This window comes from Manihot esculenta, chromosome 3 (genome assembly GCF_001659605.2).
Source record: "Manihot esculenta cultivar AM560-2 chromosome 3, M.esculenta_v8, whole genome shotgun sequence".
Classification (NCBI taxonomy): Eukaryota; Viridiplantae; Streptophyta; class Magnoliopsida; order Malpighiales; family Euphorbiaceae; genus Manihot; species Manihot esculenta.
Genome location: NC_035163.2, coordinates 31,914,525 through 31,937,727, shown reverse-complemented (window position 1 = coordinate 31,937,727; position 23,203 = coordinate 31,914,525). Strand labels below are relative to the sequence as shown.

The following is a 23,203-nucleotide window of genomic DNA, read 5'->3' as shown; positions in this document are numbered from 1 at the left end:
TTTTAAAAATTGTAAATATATTTGCGTGCATGTCATAAATATAAAGTTAATTGTATCACTTATCAAACTATTGTATATAAATTTAATAGTGACACTCGTCAATTTTCTATCGACTTATTTTAAAGTTTATTTATATATATATAGATAAATTTATTAATAATAGAAATATAATTAAAAAAACGTATTATAAATTTAAATATATCATTTTTCAGTTTTATAATTAGGAAGATAGAAATGTATTAATTTTTTATTAATTATTTTAAGATATAGCTAGTTTTTAATTTTAATTTTTTTTAATTTATAAATTAATATATTATATTAAAAATGTTATAAAAAATTAAAATGTCACGTAATAACAAATTTAAAAAGTCACAAATTTATATATATACATGTAGATTGGCCGAGTTCTAACATGATCAATTAATTTAACCAAGGGCTCTGGCATTTAATGTGATATATGATGTGTCTTCATTGAACAACTCTTGAGCTCATTATACTGATTGTGCATGAACATTCATGTATCTAAGCTCCAAGGATAGGAGGTTATAAACCTTGATTAAAATCAGTATTAAAGAATCTATGCGGCTTAGTGCAGCTACTACATCTATTCAAGCATGCTGCTGCGAAAGTCTTAAACCTAAAGGTAAAAGAAATCAGATTAGTGGAATCACCAATCAGATACTGTTAGCCAATTCAATATTTGATTAATTGAACATGTCAGTAAATTAAGTAAATGGGAAAATTTGACAAAATGGCTTTTGAGAGACAAGGGGTGGATTGGTTGACAATTTCGTCAATGTTCTGTATTAAGCAGGGAAGCTGAGAGTTTAAATAGAAGAATGACAAGACAATGTCAAGTGAATTTCCATGCAGAAAGAGAATGCATTGCTGTACCCTTCCATCCAATGAGCAGGCTCTTCCCGTCCAAGTCAAGTGTGCAAGCCCTCCCGCAAGCAAATTTCCTAGCTATCAGTTCTGCTAGGTACAACGATGATGTGCTCATTTCAGTCTCCTCCATCCCGAAACGGGCAAAGAATGCCCTCCAAACTTCAAGTGTTGCATTTTGGATCTTCCTCTCCTCTCCCTCAGTGGTCACAATGTTTCTGATTCCCTCACCAAAATGCAAAGATTCTACAATCATCCTGTTTGGATCATCTCCCATGCAAGATTCAAGGCAATCAAAGTATGCACTGAAGTAGAAAAGAGATTCAATGAAACGGTTCACAAAATATGGTGAAGTGCAATTAAACTGAGGTTCAGTAACCACCATTATGGTTGGATTGAGAGTTCTGATCACTTTCATCATAGAATCCAACCTATCTGGCAATGGAATGAGGCTTCTCAGTAAGTATTCACAATAGACAACTACTGTTTCATCGGCATCTAACTCAAATAAATCTTCTTTGAGCTCCAATATGTCTGACACCATAACTATCTTAAAAGAGAAGGGTAAGCCAATGGAGTCTGCAAAACTTGTTAACCTCTTGCCAGTATCCTCAATTACTTGTTTCAAAGTTGTTCCAATAGCAGTTATCTTTAGAAGCTCCAGGGAGAAGTCGGATTGTGAAACCAAAGCTTGCATCAAACCTGTCCATTGCACTCCTATCCTGATTCCGAGATCTATCACATGAATCCTCTTTGCCTCGGCCACATTTTCTAGAACAGCTTGGGTTCCAGCGAAGTGTGCAACCTGGGAGAAGGGAACTTCTTGGTAGCTTGCAAGAATGTTGGGTGTTGGAGCCATGATTGCCTCATCTATATTGAATAACTGTTGCTTTCCTAAACCCTGAGATGTCATCTTTCCTGTTTCCCGATCAATCCTCTCTCCAAGTGCTTTTGAAAAATAATGAACTACTCTTTCAACAGCATTTCCTGTACTGGATGATAAGTGATCACATTGGTTTAGCAATGTCCTTGCACGATCGAACTGTTGGTTGCTCACTTTTTCAGCAGATGCCAGAAGGAGTTCAGCAAGCTCCACTTTTTTAGCCTCCTCATCAGGAAGGCCTGAGAAAGAAATATCAAAGGGATTATCAAGCATGGAGACAACATCAACAGTTTTAGTAAAGGACTGGATAAATCTTTCTGCAGCAACCCTCATGATTCCTTCAGTTGAAAATCCCTTGCTTGCCACCTCTATGCTTGGCGTATCATTGGTTGGCTTAATGATTCTTTCACTGCTCAGTCGTTTCAGCGCCTTAACATAACTGTTTAGGAGTTCAAGTGAGGTTGAAGCAAATTGATCTTGCTTTGTCTTGTTTGGTTGACCTTGAATATCATTCTGAAAGTCACCAAGCTTTGACGTGTCCTCCAAAGATGTTCGAAGTGGTGGTGAAAGGGCATCATACCCTATACCATAAAAAATATCAGAGTGCAAGAATGATTTTTGCTGATGAGGGAAGAAACTTAGATGTCCTTTTGGTGCATTATCCTTCATGTATCCATAATCAGAACCGTGGAAATCAACGCCTGCTGATTCTCCCCAGTCTTCAAGTCCTTGATTCCTTTCTACCATACTCTCAGAACTTTTGTTTGTAGTGCTCAACTCATCCTGAACTTCATGCAAATTGAAATTTTCAGAAGTCTTCATTTCAAATTCAAATTAGGAATACCTTGCAGTTTGGTTTCTCAGTGCTAGATGATATTCACATTACTAGTTATGTAGTGCAGGACTTCTTGAAAAGATTGTACTAGAAGACAAATTTTCTCAATCTCAGTTTCCTAAGATAACAAACAACAATTCTCATTAAAATTGTTACAATGCCAGTTTGATGAAATCAAGGCAGGCTGTCTCATGATGTGCAATAATTGGGCAATCTGGATGTGACATTGATATATTCTGTAGATGCCATGAACTCTGAAAGCTAATGTAAGAAGAAGAGTTACAAAACAAATGAAGCCAAAACAAGCTAATAAGTTTTCCTTAATTCCCAAGAAAGGTAACTAAGACTTGTATCAACCCTTCCACAAACGGCAAAAGATGCCCACTGGAAATCAATGCTGGTGATTTTCTTATTTTTCTTCAAAATCCAAAAGCAATAATTCTTGGAACTCGTCGAAGTAGCTGCAGCCTGAGGAATGTTTTTATTTTTTCTTTTTCTGAACGAACCAACACATATAACCATTGATAGGTATAACAAGATTCAAGATTCTTTTATAGATATTGGATATCCAAAAATGGGAATAAAAGTAATAATTATATAAATATATATATATATATATATATATATATATAAATGGATATGTATGGACAAGTTTGGCAAGTGGCTAATAGAAGATACTGCTTGAAATGAAGCTGTATACATTACAGTCCAGGAAAATTCAAGAACTTCACTTCTATGAAACAAACTTCCAAGCAGAGAGAGAATACATTGGTTTGCCTTTCCACCCAATAAGTAGGCTTCCGCCGTCAACAGCAAGTGTGCAAGAGTTCCCACCAGCAAATTTCTTGGCCACGAGATTTGCTTGGCATAAGGATGATGAACTCATTTTTGCCTCTTCCATGGCAAGACGCCCAAAGAATGCCCTCCAGGCATCAAGTTCTGCACATCGACTCTTCCATTCCTTTCCATCATGGGCAATCGTTACATTGATTCCCTCACTGAGCGTGATGATTCTTTAATTGTCCTGTTTGGATCATCACCCATGCAGTCCTCTAAACAATCGAAATATGCACTGAAGTACAGAAGAACTTCAACCGTACGGTTTATGAAAGAAGACGAACAAGGATTTAGCTCAGGTTCGATGACCACCATTAGATGTGGATTCGGGTTTCTAATGAATGCATCACATAGTCCAGTCTATCTGGTAGTGAAATTGGGCCCCTTAGCAAAAATGCACTGAAGATAACTACTGTTTTATCATCATCTAACTCAAAGAGATCTTCTTTGAGATCCAGCATGTCTGATACCATAATTAACTTAAAACAAAAAGGTAAGCTAACGGTTCGGGCAAATTCCTCTAACCTCTTACCAGTATATTCAATTAAGTGATTCTTATTAGTCCCAATTAAGTGTTTCAATTAAGGAAAGGCATGAGAAAGAAACATCAAAAGGATTATCTTGCATGGATGTAGAGGAGTGGAAAGCCCTTTTTCCAGCAATTCTTATGATTTCTTCAGTAGATAATCCTTGACTTGGCACCTTTACGATTGGTGTACCATTGGTTGTTTCTATTATCTTTTGATTTCTTAATCGTTTGAGCCCCTTACCATAACAAGAGAGGTTGGTGGAAAAGAATCTTGCTTTTCCTTCTTGGTTTGCTCTGTGATTTCGTTTGGGAATGATTGAAGTGGTTTCAGAAGTGATTGTTGCTCTAGTTCTTCATGCTGAAGATGATAGCTGAAAGCTGAACCTTCCTTTGATGGATCATCTTTATAGAATCTTTTATCAGGAGGATGGGAATCAATGGCTTTTGACTCTCCCCAGTCTTCTTCTATATAACCTTGCACTTGTTTTCTGCCATTTTCAACTTCCAAAATTTCAGAACTTTGATTCGTAGAACTCAACCTATCATGGACTTCACCAAATCAGACTCCTCAAAAGTCTCCATCTCAAAGCTTAGCTTGTTTTCTCTCTTTTTTTTTTCTTGTTTTGTTTTTGACAGAATGCTCGTCGCTTGCTTTATAGCTGCAGGATCCTCCATTTGACTGAACTAAAAAACATGACATAGCTAAGTTGATCTCAGTTTCCCATGAAGTTTGATGTGCCCAAGACATTTATGCAGTCTGTGCAATAAATTGATGATCTAAATGCCAATCTGACGCACAAAAAAAAAGAAAAAACAACAAAAGGCTCTATAGATATCACAGGTTTTCCGAAACTAGAAGCACAGCCAATTAATAGAATCCAAACAATGCATTTGAAGTCAGAGTCAATATGATATCCTACTTTGGAACTCTACTCGGTATTCCCAAGAAATTGCCTAATAATTTCACAAAAAATTAAAAATCATAGAATAATTCTTAATTAATAAACAGTGACGGCATATTAGGACAACGCAGTTATATTCTTATAACTAGCCTGATTGACATTTTTCTCTTCCTGCACAACTGAAGCAAATCAACAAATGCGAAAACTGAATTTTGATTTGTAGAACATAACCATCATGAATTCCACCAAGATTGAACTCCACAGAATTGACCATCTTAAATGAAATATAGCTCACAGATTTCTTTTTCTTGGTTATAGGTGATGCTTGGCATTATAGTTCAAATCTGTTGTTAGTGAAAGGTCTCCTTAAGTATGTTAATTAGAGGGTATTAATTTTTCCTTAAGTTAAATTTGATTAAAAAAAAAAAACTAAGAAAATTTATTCAGTACCTCTCAAGGAGTGGGAACTGACATTCTAACTCCGCACGGGGTTCCATCCAATGATTTTGTTTTCTGAAAAGCCTCCAAACACAATCTCGAATGGAGCCGGTATGCATATTACTGGTTTAATAGATAAGGAATTCTACATGTAACTGTACTAGTAAAGAAGACATTGCCTTCTTGGTCTCAGTTTCCCAAGACAATAAACAGTTCTCAATTCTCATTTTAGAGTTACACTCAGTTTGATGTAACCAAGGCAGCTCATGTCATGGTATGCATCAACTTTATGATCTAAATTCCTATCCGATTAGATATACAAGAAGATAAATAGTATATACCAAAGACTGCTTAAAACTAAAGCAGGGAATTCAAAATGATGGAATTGTGAAAGAATCGTTAGCCTGCAAAGGCTTCCATTTTAGAATAGAATACGAAATCCCCTCAAGGGATAAATGAAAAATCTCGAACTTAAAAGAAAGACTGATTTAGTCTAGAAAACAGAGGAAGATATGAATATATGGTTAGGCTATTGTTACCTTACACTTAAGAAGCCAAAATAGTGATATTTATAATTAAAAGACAAATTATATACTGAGTTTAAATTCAATATAATTATACTAAACTAATTCTTATTTAATTAAAATTAGATTTTAGTAAAAATATAATTCAAACTTATTAAATTTTTATTTAGTTAGTGGAAATTAAAAAAAAAGAAACTTTTCATATCTTTTATTTTAAATTTGGAGGAAGCTAAAAGTGGCAGTCTATTATAAATAAACTCATATTCAATCTATCCTTATCTAAAAGTTAAAATTTCAATGAGGCAGTGGTCCAGCTATCCCTCTTAGGTCCGTCATTGCTAGGGAATGCTTAAATCACTGGTTATAATTAGCAACAAGAGGAACTGCAACAGGCATTAATTTGACAAGTTTGATGAAGCATTCTTTTCTGGTTTCCATTGCTCTATAAGCCAACAACTTACTCATGAATAATAAATTAAACTTTTGAGATGAGATAATAAACAGCAAAATGTTCACAATTAGTTGATTACTACTTTAAAATGAGATAATCTACGCCTTGAATAAAATCATTATTAAAGAATCTATGGAAATTAGTGCTGCTGAAAAAATCTTAAACGTAAAGGGTCAGAGAAACCAGATTAGTGGAATCACAATCAACCAAGCGAAACAATTAGCCAATTGTTTTTTATTCAATAAACATGTTGGTAAAACAGCAAGGAATAATTGGGCAATTTCATATCTCTGTGTGTATATATACAAATTATAAGGCCTTGTAAAGCCAACTTCTAATAATCCTCTATCAATCAATTAGCCTATGATTATATAATATACTATAATTATGTACAGAATATGTTCACACTCTAACTCTTCCCCTCAAGTTGAATCATAAATATTTATGATTTATCATGCCCAACTTGTTAGAAAAATATTATATTCGATGCTCATTTAAAGTTTTGTTGAGTAGATCACTCAGTTACTCTCCTATCTTCACATAATTGGTAGAAATTAAATTTTCTTGAATTTTCTCACAAAGAAATGGCAATCAACTTCAGTATGCTTAGTCTGTTCGTGGTATACTGGATTGAAAACAATGTGAAGAGCAGTCTGATTATCACACTAAAACTTCGCGGGTGACACAACATCCATACCAACTTTCTTCGGTAGATGATTTATCCACAGAATCTCACAAGTAGATTGAGCCATGACCCTGTATTCTAACTCGGCACTGGATTTGGATACCACATTCTGCTTCTTACTTTTCCAAGAACTAGATTTCCTCCAACAAATACACAGTAGCCTATAATCGACATTCTATCACTTTTGGATCCCGTCCAGTCAGTATCAAAAAAACACTCAAGTGCAGTATGCCCATGATCATTGTAGAGTATACCAAGTCCAAGAGTCCCTTTTAGATAACATAGAATTTGTTCTAGAGCAATCCAATGTTTCACCGTAGGTGCAGACACGAACTGGTTTACAACGCTTACTGCAAAAACAATATTTGGCCGAGTCATCACCATAAGGTAGTTCAGCTTTCCAACAAACTTTCTGTACCTCTCTGAATCATCGTAAGGGTCTTCGTCATCTTTTATAAGATATATATTAGGAATAATTGGTGTGCTACATAGTTTAGCTCTCATCTTCCCAGTTTCTACAAGTAAATCAAGGACATACTTCCTTTGAGACAAGAAAATTCCCCTTTTACTCCTCAAGACTTCGACTCCTAAGAAATACTTAAGCTGACCCAAGTCTTTGATATGAAAACTCGCATGCAAGTAGTTTTTGAGAGAAGAGATCCCTGTACTATCATTCCCTGTAATGACAATATCATTAACATATACAGCAAGGAGAATAATACTAGTATCTAAATTTCTATAAAAGACTGAATGGTCACACTTGCTTTTTTTCAACCCAAAATTTTGAACAATTTCACTGAATTTGTCAAACCATGCACAAGGACTCTGCTTCAAACCATATAAAGATTTCTTCAAATGGCAGATTTTTTCATACTCCATCTGAGCAACAAACCCTGGTGGTTGCTCCATATACACCTTCTCTTGGAGGTCACCATATTAAAATGCATTCTTGATATCCAATTGGTGTAAAGGTCAATGCTAAGAAGCAGTTAGGGAGATGAATAAGCGAACTGAGGTCATTTTTGCCACAGGAGAAAAAGTGTCAGAATAGTTAACGCCATAGATTTGGGCATAATATTTAGTGACAAGACGAGTCTTAAGCGTCGCTATAGAACCATCTGGATTGACTTTGATGGTAAAAACCCATTTACAGCCCACAACCTTCTTGCTAGAGGGTAAATCAACTAGTTTCCAAGTATAATTTTCATCTAGAGCCTTGATTTCCTCAAATATTGCATCACGCCATTCAGAATGAGGCAGGGCCTTTTTAACTGTCTTAGACAAAGAAATGGAATCTAGAGAGATAATTAAGGAGGTAGAAGAAAGAGACAGGTGATCATAAGACATAAAGTTAGCAACATAATAAATAGATTTATATTATCGTTTACCTTCACGAAGACTAATGGGGAGATCAAGGTCACTCAGTGGTAGATCTGATGGTGAAGAAGATTCTGGTGCAGGACATGTATCATCAGATACTGGTCTCCGAGAGTAAACTTGAACAACTGATGGTTTAATAGGAGGCTAAGTATTAGGAGGAATGTTACCATCAGATTGTATAGCAGAAGGCATACTCGAAGAGGTTCCACCATAAGATATGATTCTATAGATGAGCCACTCATCATCTTTCTCTTGATCAGGAGAGGTTTGTGCAACAGGATAAAAAGGAATTTGCTCAGAAAATACTACATCTGGTGAGATTAGATATTTATTAAGGTCTAGAGAGTAATACCAATACCCTTTCTGAAGGCGAGAATATCCCAAAAAAACACACTTCAAAACTTTAGGATCAAATTTAGTTACATGAGGTCTGACATCCCGAAAATAGCAAGTACTGCTAAACAATCGTGGTTCGAGAGAAAATAATAGCTTTTTAGGAAATAAGACATTATAAGGAGTATTACCGTTTAGTACTGTGGAGGGCATGCGATTAATGAGAAAGCATACAGTAGAGACAGCATCGGCCCAAAATTACTTAGGAACTTGCATTTGAAACAACAGAGCTCTAGCAGTCTCAAGGAGATGTCGATTCTTCCTTTTAGCTACCCCATTTTGAGCGGGTATATCAACACATGACGATTGGTGAAGAATACCATGTTGAATCATACAAGCCTGGAATGATTCTGACATATATATTCTTTAGCATTGTCGCTCCGCAAAATTTGCACAAAAACATTAAATTGAGTCTTGATTTTAGCACAGAAGGCAGAAAAATGAGAAAACACTTCCGACTGATGCTTCATAAAATAAATCTAAGTCATTCTAGAGTAATCATCCACAAAAGTGATAAAATATCTTAATCCAGTTTTAGATCCAACAGGGCATGAGCCTCAAACATCTGAATGAACTAATTCAAAAGCAAACTCAACTCGCTTATTGACTCTAGGACTTTAAAAGTTTCGATGATGTTTTGCAAAATGACATGACTCACATTCCAGTAAATATACCTTATGAAATTAAGAACATATCTTCTTCAAAACTGGTAAAGAAGGATGTCCCAACCAATAATGTGCTTCAAACGGAGACACAACACTGAAGCAGGCAACAGACTGAGGCACCCATGCATCCAAAATGTAGAGACTCCCAGATACATGTCCTTTACCAATAATCTGTTTTGTCATAAGGTCCTGAATGAGACAATGATTAGGAAAAAAGAAAATACAACAATTTACGTCTTTGGTAAGTGTACTCACAAAGATTAATTAAAGGCAAAATTAGGTAAACTTAACATAGATGATAGGGTAATAGAAGGAGTAGGTTTAATAGCCCCAGAACTCTCAAAATTATAAGTTGACCCATCAGCTATAATAATAGGAGAATGTGCTTTATGAGATCGAAAGTTAGTAAAAATATTAGAATTACTGATAGAGCCAAATTTAGACCCATTTTCCATATTGTCATTTATGTTAATTTACACATTTTCTACCTAATTTTGTGGTTTTGATCTTATTTTGCAGAAAATGGTGTAAGAGAGAAAATTGGTAAAAATGGCCCTAAATATGCCCCAAAGATGACAAAAGAGAACAAACTGGTTTGCCCAAATCCAAGTTGAAGCTGAAATGGGAGAGGAATGAGGAAATTTCAAATTTGCTGTTTGACCAGACTGTTTGCCCAAACAGACTGGGCAAACAGACTAGCAGGACAGAAGCAGTGCACAGACAGCAGGGAAAACAGATTGTTTGCCCGAGCTGTTTGCCCAAACAACCCGGACAAACAGCACTTGCACCAGCAGACAGCAGAATGTGGGAAATTCGAATTTCAAACATTCAAGAAGACTTTTCCCTCCCAAACACGAGAGGACAGCTCAGCAAATTCTCAAGACACCTCAGCACTCAATCCCACATATTTAGGAAGCCAAATCTCATCAAGATACAATTACCTTCCAAAGGATTCAACTCCAATTGGGAAAAGAAGTCCAATCCAAACAAGGAAACTAGGGCTGCTCAAATCAATTATAAATAGACAGCAAACCAGCAATCAAAGGGACCTCTCACCTTTGGGAAAGAGCTCAAGCAGCCTCGCGCGCCTCTAGCCGCACCAGCCGGCCCTTCCTCTTCCTTTTTCTTGCTTTCTTTCTTTTCTTTTATGTTTGTTTCAGCCATGAGTGGCTGAAACTCCTTTTTCTAGTTAAAGATTAGGTGAAACTTTAGTTGCTTATGGATTGGGAGATCTAAATATATTATGTTAATCTTTTATTTATCAATATTTATGCAATTCCATGCTTAATTCTATTGTTGCTTTGTTATTTAGATCAATAGGGCCCATTGATTCTTGATTGCAAAGTAATAATTTGTTAGTTTGGATAGTTTGAAGTCCGTAATTGCTTGAATTATTCAAACATAAGTAACTCTTGGTGTAAAAATCAAGGAAATTGCATAATCTAGCAAAACCACCATACGTTTGGATAGCTAGAATTAAGTCTCTCTATCTCTTAATGCAATTGACAATTGTTAGATGCTAAAAGCCCCAAAAACGTTTCTTGGCAACTTGTTGATTAGTGATTAATTAGAGGATGTTCCCTAGTTAATCTATGATTAAGGAGGAACATGGTGGTGAGAAGCGTCTTCCACTCCCATAACTAATTTATTGAGTCAAATAAAAGAATATAAGTGTCAATGATTAATCCCAACAACTGAAGTGGATCCAATTCTTCAACTAGGCTTTTCTCATTATTGAATTCTCTTTACTTTATTATTTGCTTTACGTTGTAGCTTTTAATTTTAGTTTAGCCATCAAACTTCAAAACCCGCCGATTTACTTTTATTGTCTATTTATTTACTTGGTTATTGATAGGAAGATAAGTAAGTATCAATTTCCTATGGATTCGATCATTTTACCACTATCTACAGTTGTAAAATTGTGGATAACCAAAAAGGTTATTTTTGACCGGCTTCAACAACCGCACAGTCAATTACTTATCATGTGATCCGTGGTACCAGAATTAATGACCCATTTATATGAAGTAGAAATAAGACAGTTTTACATGTTTCAGCCGCTACTGAAAATATTGGGATAATTTTAATAATATGAGTCTTATTATCAGAGACCATTACCCAGTGAAAAGTAGTCGTCGTGATGGCATGAACAGCACCTGACGTGAACAGTATCAAAAACGCCTCCCCCCAACACTCAAATGGCAAAGGAACCACAAATCTGATAAGGAGACTATAAGTCGATTTCGGCGTCCTTCCTACGTGGACGTTGAGAGACAAATATTACCTTGGATGGGTAATACAAAAGAACATGAGCTCTAAGTCTCCAAAAATTTAAAACTTGACGGGAGAGAAAAAAAATATTAAATCTCTACGGGAATAACTCTGATAACATGTAATAAGATAAGGAATAATTGGGCAATTTCAGTATATCTCTCAGTAAATATGTATATATACATATTACAAGATCTTGTTAAGGCGACTCCTAATAATCTTCTATCAATCAATTAGCCTATGATTATGTAATCTGCTATAATTATTTATATATTATATTCACACTCTAATATACGTAAATGGAAAACTTGGACAAAGTGGCTTTAGAGAGATAAGGGGTGGATTAGCTGACAATTTTGTTCACAACTTTATCTGCAAAACGTTCTATTCCAGGTCACAGTCGGATATTCTGGCTTATGTTCTGTTTAAGCAGGCTAGCTGAGATTGAGAGTATAAATAGAAGAATGCCAGGTGAAGACAATATTATATCTTTTCGGTGTGGATATTAATGTCAAATGAATTTCCATGCAGAAAGAGAATGCATTGCTGTACCCTTCCATCCAATTAGCAGGCTTTTCCCATCCATGCCAAGTGTACAAGCACTCCCACAAGGAAATTTCTTAGCTATCAGTTCTGCTAGGCGCAAAGAAGATGTGCTCAGTTCAGTCTCCTCCATCCCAAAACGGGCAAAGAATACCCTCCAAACATCAAGTGTTGCATTTTGAATCTTCCTCTCCTCTCCCTCAGTGGTCACAATGTTTCTAATTGCCTCACCAAAACGCAAAGATTCTATAATCATCCTCTTTGGATTATCTCTCATACAACATTCAAGGCAATCAAAGTATGCGCTGAAGTAGAAAAGAGATTCAATGAAACTGTTCACAAAATATGGTGAAGTGGAATTAAACTCAGGTTCAGTAACCACCATTATGGTTGGATTGAGATTTCTGATCACTTTCATCATAGAATCCAGCCTATCCGGCAATGGAATGAAGCTCCACAGTAAGTACTCACAGTAGACAACTACTGTTTCATCAGCATCTAGCTCAAATAAATCTTCTTTGAGCTCCAATATATCTGACACCATAACTGTGTTAAAAGAGAAGGGTAAGCCAACGGACTCAGCAAAACTTGTTAACCTCTTGCCAGTATCCTTAATTAATCGTTTCAAAGTAGTCCCAATAGCAGTTATCTTCAAAAGCTCCAGAGAGAAGTCAGATTGTGACACCAAAGCTTGCATCAAACCAGTCCATTGCACTCCTATCTTGATTCCAAGATCTATCACATGAATCCGCTTTGCCTCAGTCACATTTTCTACAATAGCTTGGATTCCAGCGAAGTGTGCCACCTGGGAGAAGGGAACTTCTTGGTAGCATGCAAGAATATTGGGTGTCGAAGCCATGATTGCCTCATCAATATTGAAGAATTGTTGCTTTTCTAAACCCTGAGATGTGATCTTTCCTGTTTCTTGATCAATCCTCTCTTCAAGTGCTTTAGAAAAATAATGAACTACTCTTTCTACCGCATTTCCAGTAGTGGATGATAAGCAATCACATTGGTTTAGCAATGTCCTTGCACGATCATACTGTTGATTGCTCACTTTCACAGCAGCTGCCAAAAGGAGTTCAGCAAGCTCCAACTTTTTAGCCTCCTCATCAGGAAGGCCTGAGAAAGAAATATCAAAAGGATTATCAAGCATAGAGACGACAACATCAACAGTTTTAGTAAAGGGCTGAATAAACCTTTCTGCAGCAACCCTCATGATTCCTTCAGTTGAAAGTTCCTGGCTTGCCACCTCTATGCTTGGCGTATCATTGGTTGGCTTAATGATTCTTTCACTGCTTAGTCGTTTCAGCCCTTTGCCATAACTTTTTAGGAGTCCAAGTGAGGTTAAAGTAAACTGGTCTTGCGTTGTCTTCTTGGGTTGGTCTTGAATATCATTCTGAATTTCACCAAGCCTTGAAATGCCCCCCAAAGATTTTTTAACTGGTGGAGAAAAAATATTGTCTTCTAGACCACAAAAAATATCAGAGTCCAAGAACCATTCTTGGTGATGAGAGAAGAAAATTAGATTTTCCTTTGATGAGTTATCCTTCAAGGATCCAAAATCAGAATGGTGGGAATCAAAACTTGCTGATTCTCCCCAGTCTTCACCTCCAGAAAGTTGCCCTTGAATTCCTTCCTCCATTCTCTCAGAACTTTTGTTCGTAGAGCTCAACTCATCCGGAACTTCATGAAAACTGAAAATTTCAGAAGTTTTCATTTCGAATTCAAATTAAGGAATACCTTGTAGTTTGGTTTCGCAGCGCTAGATGATATGCACGTTACTAGCTATATAGTGCAGGAATTCTTGAAAAGATTTTACTAGAAGACAATTTTTCTCCATCTCAGTTTCCTAAGACAACAAATACTTCTCATTAAAATTGTTACAATGCCAGTTTGATGAAATCAAGGCAGGCTGTCTCATGATGTGCAATAATTCGGCAATCTGGATGCTACATTGATATATTCTGTAGATATCATGAACTCTGACAGCTTTTGTAAGAAGCAGAATTACAAAATAAATGAAGCCAAAACAAGCTAATATGTTTTCCTAATTCCTAAGAAGGGTAACTAAGACTTGCACAAAACATAAGAGTAATTACATGGATCACAGAATCCATTCTGATCAGTCTCCTTAGTAACTAACCACTGTAGATCACTACTGTTTCATCATTATCTAAATCAAAAGTATCTTCTTTGAGATCCGTCGTGTCTGATCCTATATAATTAATAAGCTTCCATCTAAAACTTTGAGTCGATTTAATAGATTCAATAGTTGTAAAACTAACCAGACATGAAACTAAGAGTGAAACAAATGCGGAAGTGCTCCTGTAAGTAAATGTCTTAGTTACCAGGTTGACAGAATGATTAGCTTCTTATGTTGGTCTCCAACATTCCAAAAACGGCAAAAGATGCCCTCAGTAAATCAATGCTGGTCATTTTGTTATCTTTCTCCAAAGTCTAAATATAATATTTCTTGGAACTCATCGAAGTACCGAGAGGAAGAGGGTATTTACCATATAATAAATTTAGGTTTCTTTTATTTGCGAAAATAATTTATACATAAAACATATTTTTTAAAAAAATAATTAAACTCTTTCTTCAATGAAAAATTGCTTTAAGTGCCCAATTATTAGAAAATATAAAAAATAATTTTGTAAAATAAATAAGAATTTCCCAACATAACAAATCAACGATCACTTTATAATCAACTAGTCTTGGAATGAGTTTTTCGACGGTCTTTATCTCAAGTGAGGTGGAGAGTCCAATCCTCATTGATGGATTGAGCAAATACTCACAAATCACTTTACTTTTAATGAACCGATTCGATACAAATAGAAGATACAAATAGAATTTAGTTTCGGTTTAGGAAATTCAGGAATGCCTATGATTATACCAAAAAAAATGATTGCTCCATAATAAAACTTCTGGAATCACCAGTTTTACATCGAGAATTGAACAGGAGACGTTATAATCTTGATGATAATCTAATCCTATTTACTAAATTGAAGCTCATAAGTATTATGGCAATTAGGCCATTGGTAATTTTTGTTATACACATACTTTCTTTAAGAGTAATGAGTTGATTTTTTTAAAGAATTGTTCACTGGGAATCAGTAATGCTTAGCCTACTAACAAAAAAAAACTTTTTCATTTTTTTTAACAATTTGGAGGGAGCTAAATGTGACAGTCTATAAGAAATAAACTCATTCAATTTTTAAAAATTAAAATTTTAGTGGGACATATCTTTATTAAACCTGTCCTATTTCAGCAATCTGCTTGTTGATGACAGAACAAAAGGCGAAACTCTCTGAAGTGGAGCAGCAACTGAAGAAAGCTGAAGCTGCACAGAGGCGCAGAATCCAATCAGAGAAGGCAGACAAGGAAGCTGAGGTTTGCGTTCTATTCTCTATTAGTTTCAAACTGCTTGATAACATCAGCGAAATAGTCTAACATTGTATCATTTAGACCGAGGCTATCAGAAAGATAAGGGGTAGATTGGCTGATAATTTTAATCCCAATTTCGTCAATATTCTATAACAAATGGACATTGTTCTATTCCAAGTCACAGTTGCATATTGTTCTATTCCAAGTCACAGTTGGATATTGTTCTATTCCAAGTCACAGTTGGATACTCTGGTTTCTGCTCAAGTACAAGGTTATGTAGTGTTCTGTATTAAGCAGGCAAGCTGAGAGAAAATAGAGCAATGACAGGTGAAGACAATGCTATACACTTTTGGTAGAGATATTAATGTCAAATGAATTTCCATGCAGAAAGAGAATGCATTGCTGTACCCTTCCATCCAATGAGCAGGCTTTTCCCATCCATGCCAAGTGTACAAGCACTCCCACAAGCAAAATTCTTAGCTACCAGCTCTGCTAGGTACAAAGATGATGTGCTCAGCTCAGTCTCCTCCATCCCAAAACGGGCGAAGAATGCCCTCCAAACTTCAAGTGTTGCATTTTGGATCTTCATCTCCTCTCCCTCAGTGGTCACCGTCTTTCTGATTGCCTCAGCAAAATGCAAAGATTCTATAGTCATCCTGTTTGGATTATCTCTCATACAACATTCAAGGCAATCAAAGTATGCGCTGAAGTAGAAAAGAGATTTAATGAAACGGTTCAGAAAGTATGGTGAAGTGGAATTAAACTCAGGTTCAGTAACCACCATTATGGTTGGATTGAGATTTCTGATCACTTTCATCATAGAATCCAGCCTGTCTGGCGATGGAATGAGGCTCCTTAGTAAGTATTCGCAGTAGACAACTACTGTTTCATCAGCATCTAACTCAAATAAATCTTCTTTGAGCTCCAATATGTCTGACACCATAACTGTGTTAAAAGAGAAGTGTAAGCCAATGGACTCGGCAAAACTTGTTAGCCTCTCACCAGTATCCTCAATTAATCGTTTCAAAGTCGTCCCAACAGCTGTTATCTTCAGAAGCTCCAGAGAGAAGTCAGATTGCGACACCAAAACTTGCATCAAACCTGTCCATTGCACTCCTGTCCTGATTCCGAGATCTATCACATGAATTCTCTTTGCCTCGGTCACATTTTCTACAACAGCTTGGATTCCAGCAAAGTGTGAAACCTGGGAGAAGGGGACTTCTTGGTAGCATGCAAGAATGTTGGATGTCGGAGCCATGATTGCCTCATCAATATTGAAGAACTGTTGCTTTTCTAAACCCTGAAATGCGATCTTTCCTGTTTCTTGATCAATCCTCCTTCCAAGTGCTTTACAAAAATAATGAACTACTCTTTCAACAGCATTTCCAGTATTGGATGATAAGCAATCACATTGGTTTAGCAATGTCCTTGCACAATCATACTGTTGATTGCTCACTTTCTCAGCAGATGCAAGCAGGAGTTCAGCAAGCTCCAACTTTTTAGCCTCATCATCAGGAAGGCCTGAGAAAGAAATATCAAAAGGACTATCAAGCATAGAGACAACATCAACAGTTTTAATAAAGGACTGGATAAACCTTTCTGCAGCAATCCTCATGATTCCCTCAGTTGAAAATCCCTGGCTTGCCACCTCTATGATTGGCGTATCATTGGTTGGCTTAACGATTCTTTCACTGCTCAGTCGTTTCAGCCCCTTGACATAACTTTTTAGGAGTCCAAGTGAGGTTAAAGTAAACTGGTCGTGCTTCGTCTTCTTGGGTTGGTCTTGAGCATCATTCTGAATTTCACCAAGCCTTGAAATGTCGCCCAAAGATTTTTGAAGTGGTGGAGAAAAAATATCATCTTCTAGACCACAAAGAATATCAGAGTCCAAGAACGATTCTTGGTGACGAGAGAAGAAAATTAGATGTTCCTTTGATGAGTTAGCCTTCAAGGATACATAATCAGCACAGTTAGAATCAGTGCCTGCTGATTCTCCCCAGTCTTCCCCTCCAAAAAGTTGCCCTTGATTTCCTTCTTCTATACTCTCAGAACTTTTGTTTGTAGTGCTCAACTCATCTGGAACTTCATGAAAATTGAAGTTTTCAGAAGTCTTCATTTCAAATTCAACTTAGGAATACCTTGTAGTTTGGTTTCTTATGCACATTACTAGTTATATAGTGCACATTACTGGAAGACAAAATTCTCAATCTCAGTTTCCTAAGATAACAAACACTTCTCATCAAAAGTCTTACGATTCCAGTTTGATGAAATCAAGTCAGGCTGTCTCATGATGTGCAATAATTCGGCAATCTGGATGCTACATTAATTCTCATGATGTGCAATAATTTGGCAATCTGCAGATACCATGAACTTTGAAATCTAATGCAAGAAGTAGAATTACAAAACAAATGAAGCCAAAACAAATCAATGCTGGTGATCTTGCTTTCTCCAAAGTCCAAAAATAATAGTTCTTGGAACTTATCGACGTAGCTTGCAGCCAGAGGGATGAATTGTTTTTTAACAAAATTGCCCATATGGTTGTCTTGATTGCTGTAACAAGATTTAATGTTTATGTAGATATTGAATATCTGAAAATGGGGAAAAAGTAATGAAAGAATCACCGGCAGATATACATGTTGGGGAAAAAAAGAAAAGACAAATAAGTTTAAGTTTCCCTTTGTTTGACAAAATAACTTATACATGGAATATATTTTCCAATAAAGTAAATATATCATTATTTTAATTTTTAATATAATTAAAGTCCTCAACCACTCATCTCAACAATTATTAATTTTAATTTAAAATATAAATAATATTACTAAATATATATATATAATAGTATGAATAATATTTTAAAAAGTACATAAAATGAAGAGAAAGTTATTTTGGTTAAAAATAATTTAATTTTTTCTAATATGTTAGAAATATTAAAAATATTTTTCTAAAAAAAAAGGCTTAGGAAAGAATTTATGAACATAACAAATCAATGATCCTCTCATATTAAACTTTCATAATACCAGGGTTTTTTTTTTGAAAGATGGACCAAATCAAGCTTATTTCATTTATATCATCATTTTTGCTTGAACACGAGATATTATAATTTTAGGTTTTGTTTAATTCAAATGGATTATTTATTGAAAAGTTTATTTCACATGAAATAACTTAAATAATTAAGTGAAGTAAGTTATTTTTATACTATTTAAAAATAATTTTTTTTTTACTTTTTTAGAAAATAAAAAAATGTCAATCAAACGGGTACAATTTTTATATTTATTATAAATTAAGTAGCCGAGTTAGGCGAAATAAAAAAAAGACCTTAATAAATCTAATCCTATACACTAAATTGAAGCTCATAATTATTATGGTAATTAGGCTAATGTTAATGTTGCTTATACACATACTTTCTTTAAGAATAATGAGTTAATTTTTTAAATAATTGTTCCCTTGAATCACCAATTGTTGATAAATCATAAATGACTGGTCAAGCCCACAAGATTTTAATAAGAAACATAAATGCTAACAACAGTAATTTGAGATGATTGTCCACCATTCTTTATGATAAAAATATATTTATTATATTAATTATTTTTTTCAATTGATTAATTATTATATATTTCAACCACAAAATGGAGAGTATTAGCCGGCCGTGAGTATTAGCGGGCCGTCACCTCTCCCTGCGGCTGTTGGTCACCCAGTTGCTAGCATTTCTCTAATAGAAAAATAGTGCTTGAAATGGAGCTCTATACATTACAGTCTAGTAAAATTCAAGAATTTCACTTCTGTGAAACAAACTTCCAAGCAGAGAGAGAATACATTGGTTTGCCTTTCCACCCAATAAGCAGGCTTCCGCCGTCAACGGCAAGAGTGCAAGAATTCCCACCAGCAAATTTCTTGGCCACGAGATTCGCTTGGCATAAAGATGATGAGCTCATTTTAGTCTCTTCCATGCCAAAACGGGCAAAGAATGCCCTCCAGGCATCAAGTTTTGCACATCGACTCTTCCATTCCTTTCCTTCATGGTCTATCGCTATACTGATTCCTTCACTTAAGAGTGATGATTCTTTAATTATCCTGGTTGGATCATCACTCATACAGTCCTCTAAACAATCGAAATATGCACCGAAGAACCCAAGAGCTTCAACGGTACGGTTTACGAAAGAAGTCAAAGAAAGACTAAGCTCAGGTTCAACGACCAGCAATAAATGTGGATTCAGGTTTCTAATGACTTGCATGACAGAATCCAATCTATCTGGAAGTGAGATCGGGCCCCTTAGTGAAAATCCACTGTAGACAACTACTGTTTCATCATCATCCAACTCAAAGAGATCTTCTCTGAGATCCAGCATGTCTGATACCATAATTAACTTAAAACAAAAAGGTAAGCTAATGGTCTGGGCGAATCCCTCTAATCTCTTACCAGTATCTTCAATTAAGTGTTTCTTTGTAGTTCCAATGGCTGTTATCTTCAAAAGCTCAAGAGGGTGTTCAGATTGAGAAGCCAAAGCTTGCATCAAGCCTGTCCATTGCACTCCAATCTTTATTCCCAAATCAATCACATGAATCTTCTTAGCCTAGGCCATATTTTCTACAATGATTTGGACTCCAGTGAAGTTTGCAACTTGAGAGAAGGGCATTTCTCGATGACATGCTAGGACTATAGGAGTTGGAGCCATGTTTATCTCGTGAATCCTGAGTGACTGCAATTTTTCCAAATCCTGTGTTGTGATTCTTCCAGTATCTCGATTGATCCTCTTTCGAAGAGCTTTAGAAAAATAATGAACTACTCTTTGAACTGCGTTTCCGGTACTGGAAGACAAGGCATCACATTTGTCCAGCAAAATGCTTGCTTGGTCATATTGTTGATTGACTATATTCTCAGTAGATGCTAGAAGGAGTTCAACAAGCTCCACTTTTTTGGCATCTTCATTGGAAAGGCATGAGAAAGAGACATCAAAAGGATTATCTTGCATGGAGGAAACATCGACCATGTTGTTAAAGGATTGGAAAGCCCTTTTTCCAGCAGTTCTTATGATTTCTTCAGTAGATAATCTTGGACTTGCCACCTTTAAGGTTGTTTTACCATTGGTTGCTTCCATTATCTTTTGATTTCTTAATCGTTTGAGCCCCTTACCATAACATTTCAGGATCTCAAGAGAGGCTGGTGGAAAAGAATCTTGCTTTTCCTTCTTGGTTTGCTCTGTGATTTCCTTTGGAAATGATTGACGAGGTTTCAGAACTGATTGTTGCTTTAGTTCTTGTTGCTGATGATGATGGGTGAAAACTGAACCTTCCTTTGATGGATCGTCTTTAGAGGATCTTTTATCAGGATGGTGAGAATCAATGGCCGTTGACTCTCCCCAGTCTTCATCTATATAACCTGGCACTTGTTTTTTGCCATTTTCAACTTCCAAAATCTCAGAACTTTGATCCGTAGAACTCAACCTATCATGGACTTCACCAAAATCAAACTCCTCAGAAGTCTCCATCTCAAAGCTTAGCTTCTTTTTTTTTTTTCCTTGTTTTGTTTTTTTGACAGAATGCACGTCACTCGCTTTATAGCTGCAGGATCCTCCATTTGACTGAACTACAAAACGTAACATAGCTAAGTTGTTCTCAGTTTCCCATGAAGTTTGATGTACCCAAGGCACTTCTACCATGGTCTCTGCAATACATTGATGATCTAAATGTCAATCTGCCACAAATAACAACAAAAGACTAAAAGCATGCAGCCAAACAGAATCCAAACAATGCATTTGAAGCCAGAGTCAATCTAACATGAACCCTACACGGTATTCCCAATAAATTACCTGATAATTGCACAAAAAATTAAAAACTAGAATAATTTTTAACTAATAAACAGCATATTAGGAAAATGCAGTAATATTCCTTTAGCAGGTTCATTAACAGTTTTTCTCTTGGTCCACAACTGAAGCAAAATCAACAAGTGCAACAAATGAATTTTGATTTATAGAAAACAACCACAATCCCAAACGGAGTCCATATGAACATTACTGGTTTAATAGACGAGGAATTTTGCATGTAATTGGACTAGTAAATATGACATTGTTTTCCGATGGTCTCTGTTTTTCTAAGACAATGAACAGTTCTCAATTCTTATTACAGAATTATACTCAGTTTGATGCAACCAATGCAGCTCATGTCATTGTATGCAGCGAATTTATGATCTAATTCCTGTCTGATAGGAAATAACAAGAAAATACATTGTATATACCAAACGTTTCTTAAAACTAGAGCAGGAATTCGTATCTGAACAATCCATTTGAAGACAAAAGTCAGAAGATAGAAGCTCTAGCTTCCATACACGAAGCTGGAATCGTGACAGAATCATTAGCCTGCAAAGGGTGCCATTTTCAGGACAGAATACAAAATCCCATCGAGGTATATATTAAAAAGTCTTGGACTTTCTACTGATAGTGTCTTAGAAAACAGAGCAAGATATGAACATGTGGTTGGGCTATAAACAGAGAACGTAAAGGGGCCAATCAATTGACCTTTTAGCTTTCTCCCGGTTTAGGGATAAAGCGGGCCTTAATATCTCTTGTTTGAAAGTCCACCTGATCCACCAATAAATTTTGTCCATATTATCTCAACAATTAAACGACGTCGGTTGTTTTCTTATCACATTTTCTTTCCCTCAAACATTTCTTTCTTGTCTTTCTATTTTAACACCAATGGAAATGACCAACTTAACAGCCTCCATCATGGCTAAAGCTTCACTAGCTATAGCTAATGAGAATGAAGCATGAATATGCTTTGCAGAACCTTCCACAAAATCTCGCAGATGATTACGAACAACAATAACTATAATAGAGAATTCCCTACCATTTTCCCAAGCAGAACCACTCTTAAATTTAAGACGATCTCTAGGAGGATGACTTTTTAAGAATTAGAAGGCTGATTTTGAACCTCTCCTACACTTGTATGGGCAACAAACTTCAAGCAAGCTGCCGGTGATGAAACGATGTCCCACCATTGAGCAAATGAAGGAAATCAAGAAATTCTCATGAACCAAAGTAGCTAGAGCATGGGCACACCAAAACAACATATGCTCTAATAGAGCCTAATTGCATGTAGGGCAGTTTCTCATTTTATCAAAGACAAACGGTGGAATAAAAGTAAGATAAAATAACCAATTAGATTATTTTTCATACGAGTTTATTTTTACTTATCATTTTTTATACAACATTTTGTTTATAATTAATATAATAAAATTAGATGAATCTAATATGATTTTAATTTCATACAATAATAAATTTAATAATTATTAGATGAAATATTTTATATTGTGATTTATATATAATTAATTAAAGTGTATGTAATATATAAATAAATCTATATGCGATAAAATACACTCTATAACCTTATGACTTATGAGATTATTCTTTAATTTTTTTAAAAAAATAAAAATTATTAATTATATTAATAAAATTTTATCAAAAATAGAGAGATATCATCCCAAACAGAGAAACGATCATAGATTCTCTATATGAATTTATCTAACAGAAATATCAATTCTAAATTCTAATAAAAATTTACAATCATTTAAAATCAAACCAAGTTCAGAAAAATTTAAATGT

At 35.5% G+C, this 23,203-nt stretch overlaps 3 protein-coding genes and 2 pseudogenes across 3 annotated transcripts; all 5 read right to left on the bottom strand.

Annotated features, from left to right (window-relative positions):
- Positions 1-454: 454 nt before the first annotated feature.
- LOC110610269 (DELLA protein RGL1) lies at positions 455-2,743 on the bottom strand. Its single transcript, XM_021750110.2, has one exon. It carries the CDS (start codon positions 2,588-2,590, stop codon positions 854-856), a length of 1,737 nt encoding a protein of 578 aa, XP_021605802.1. The 5' UTR covers positions 2,591-2,743; the 3' UTR covers positions 455-853.
- Positions 2,744-3,336: 593 nt separating this feature from the next.
- On the bottom strand, positions 3,337-5,145 carry LOC110611707 (annotated as a pseudogene).
- Positions 5,146-11,824: 6,679 nt separating this feature from the next.
- On the bottom strand, positions 11,825-13,949 carry LOC110611056 (scarecrow-like protein 18). Its single transcript, XM_043954523.1, has one exon. The coding sequence runs from the start codon at positions 13,936-13,938 to the stop codon at positions 12,187-12,189; it is 1,752 nt and encodes a 583-aa protein (XP_043810458.1). The 5' UTR covers positions 13,939-13,949; the 3' UTR covers positions 11,825-12,186.
- Positions 13,950-15,194: 1,245 nt separating this feature from the next.
- LOC110611252 (scarecrow-like protein 18) lies at positions 15,195-17,733 on the bottom strand. The gene has a single exon (XM_043955530.1). It carries the CDS (start codon positions 17,719-17,721, stop codon positions 15,973-15,975), a length of 1,749 nt encoding a protein of 582 aa, XP_043811465.1. The 5' UTR covers positions 17,722-17,733; the 3' UTR covers positions 15,195-15,972.
- A 1,524-nt stretch (positions 17,734-19,257) lies between these two features.
- LOC110611706 lies at positions 19,258-21,262 on the bottom strand (annotated as a pseudogene).
- Between the last annotated feature and the right edge of the window lie 1,941 nt (positions 21,263-23,203).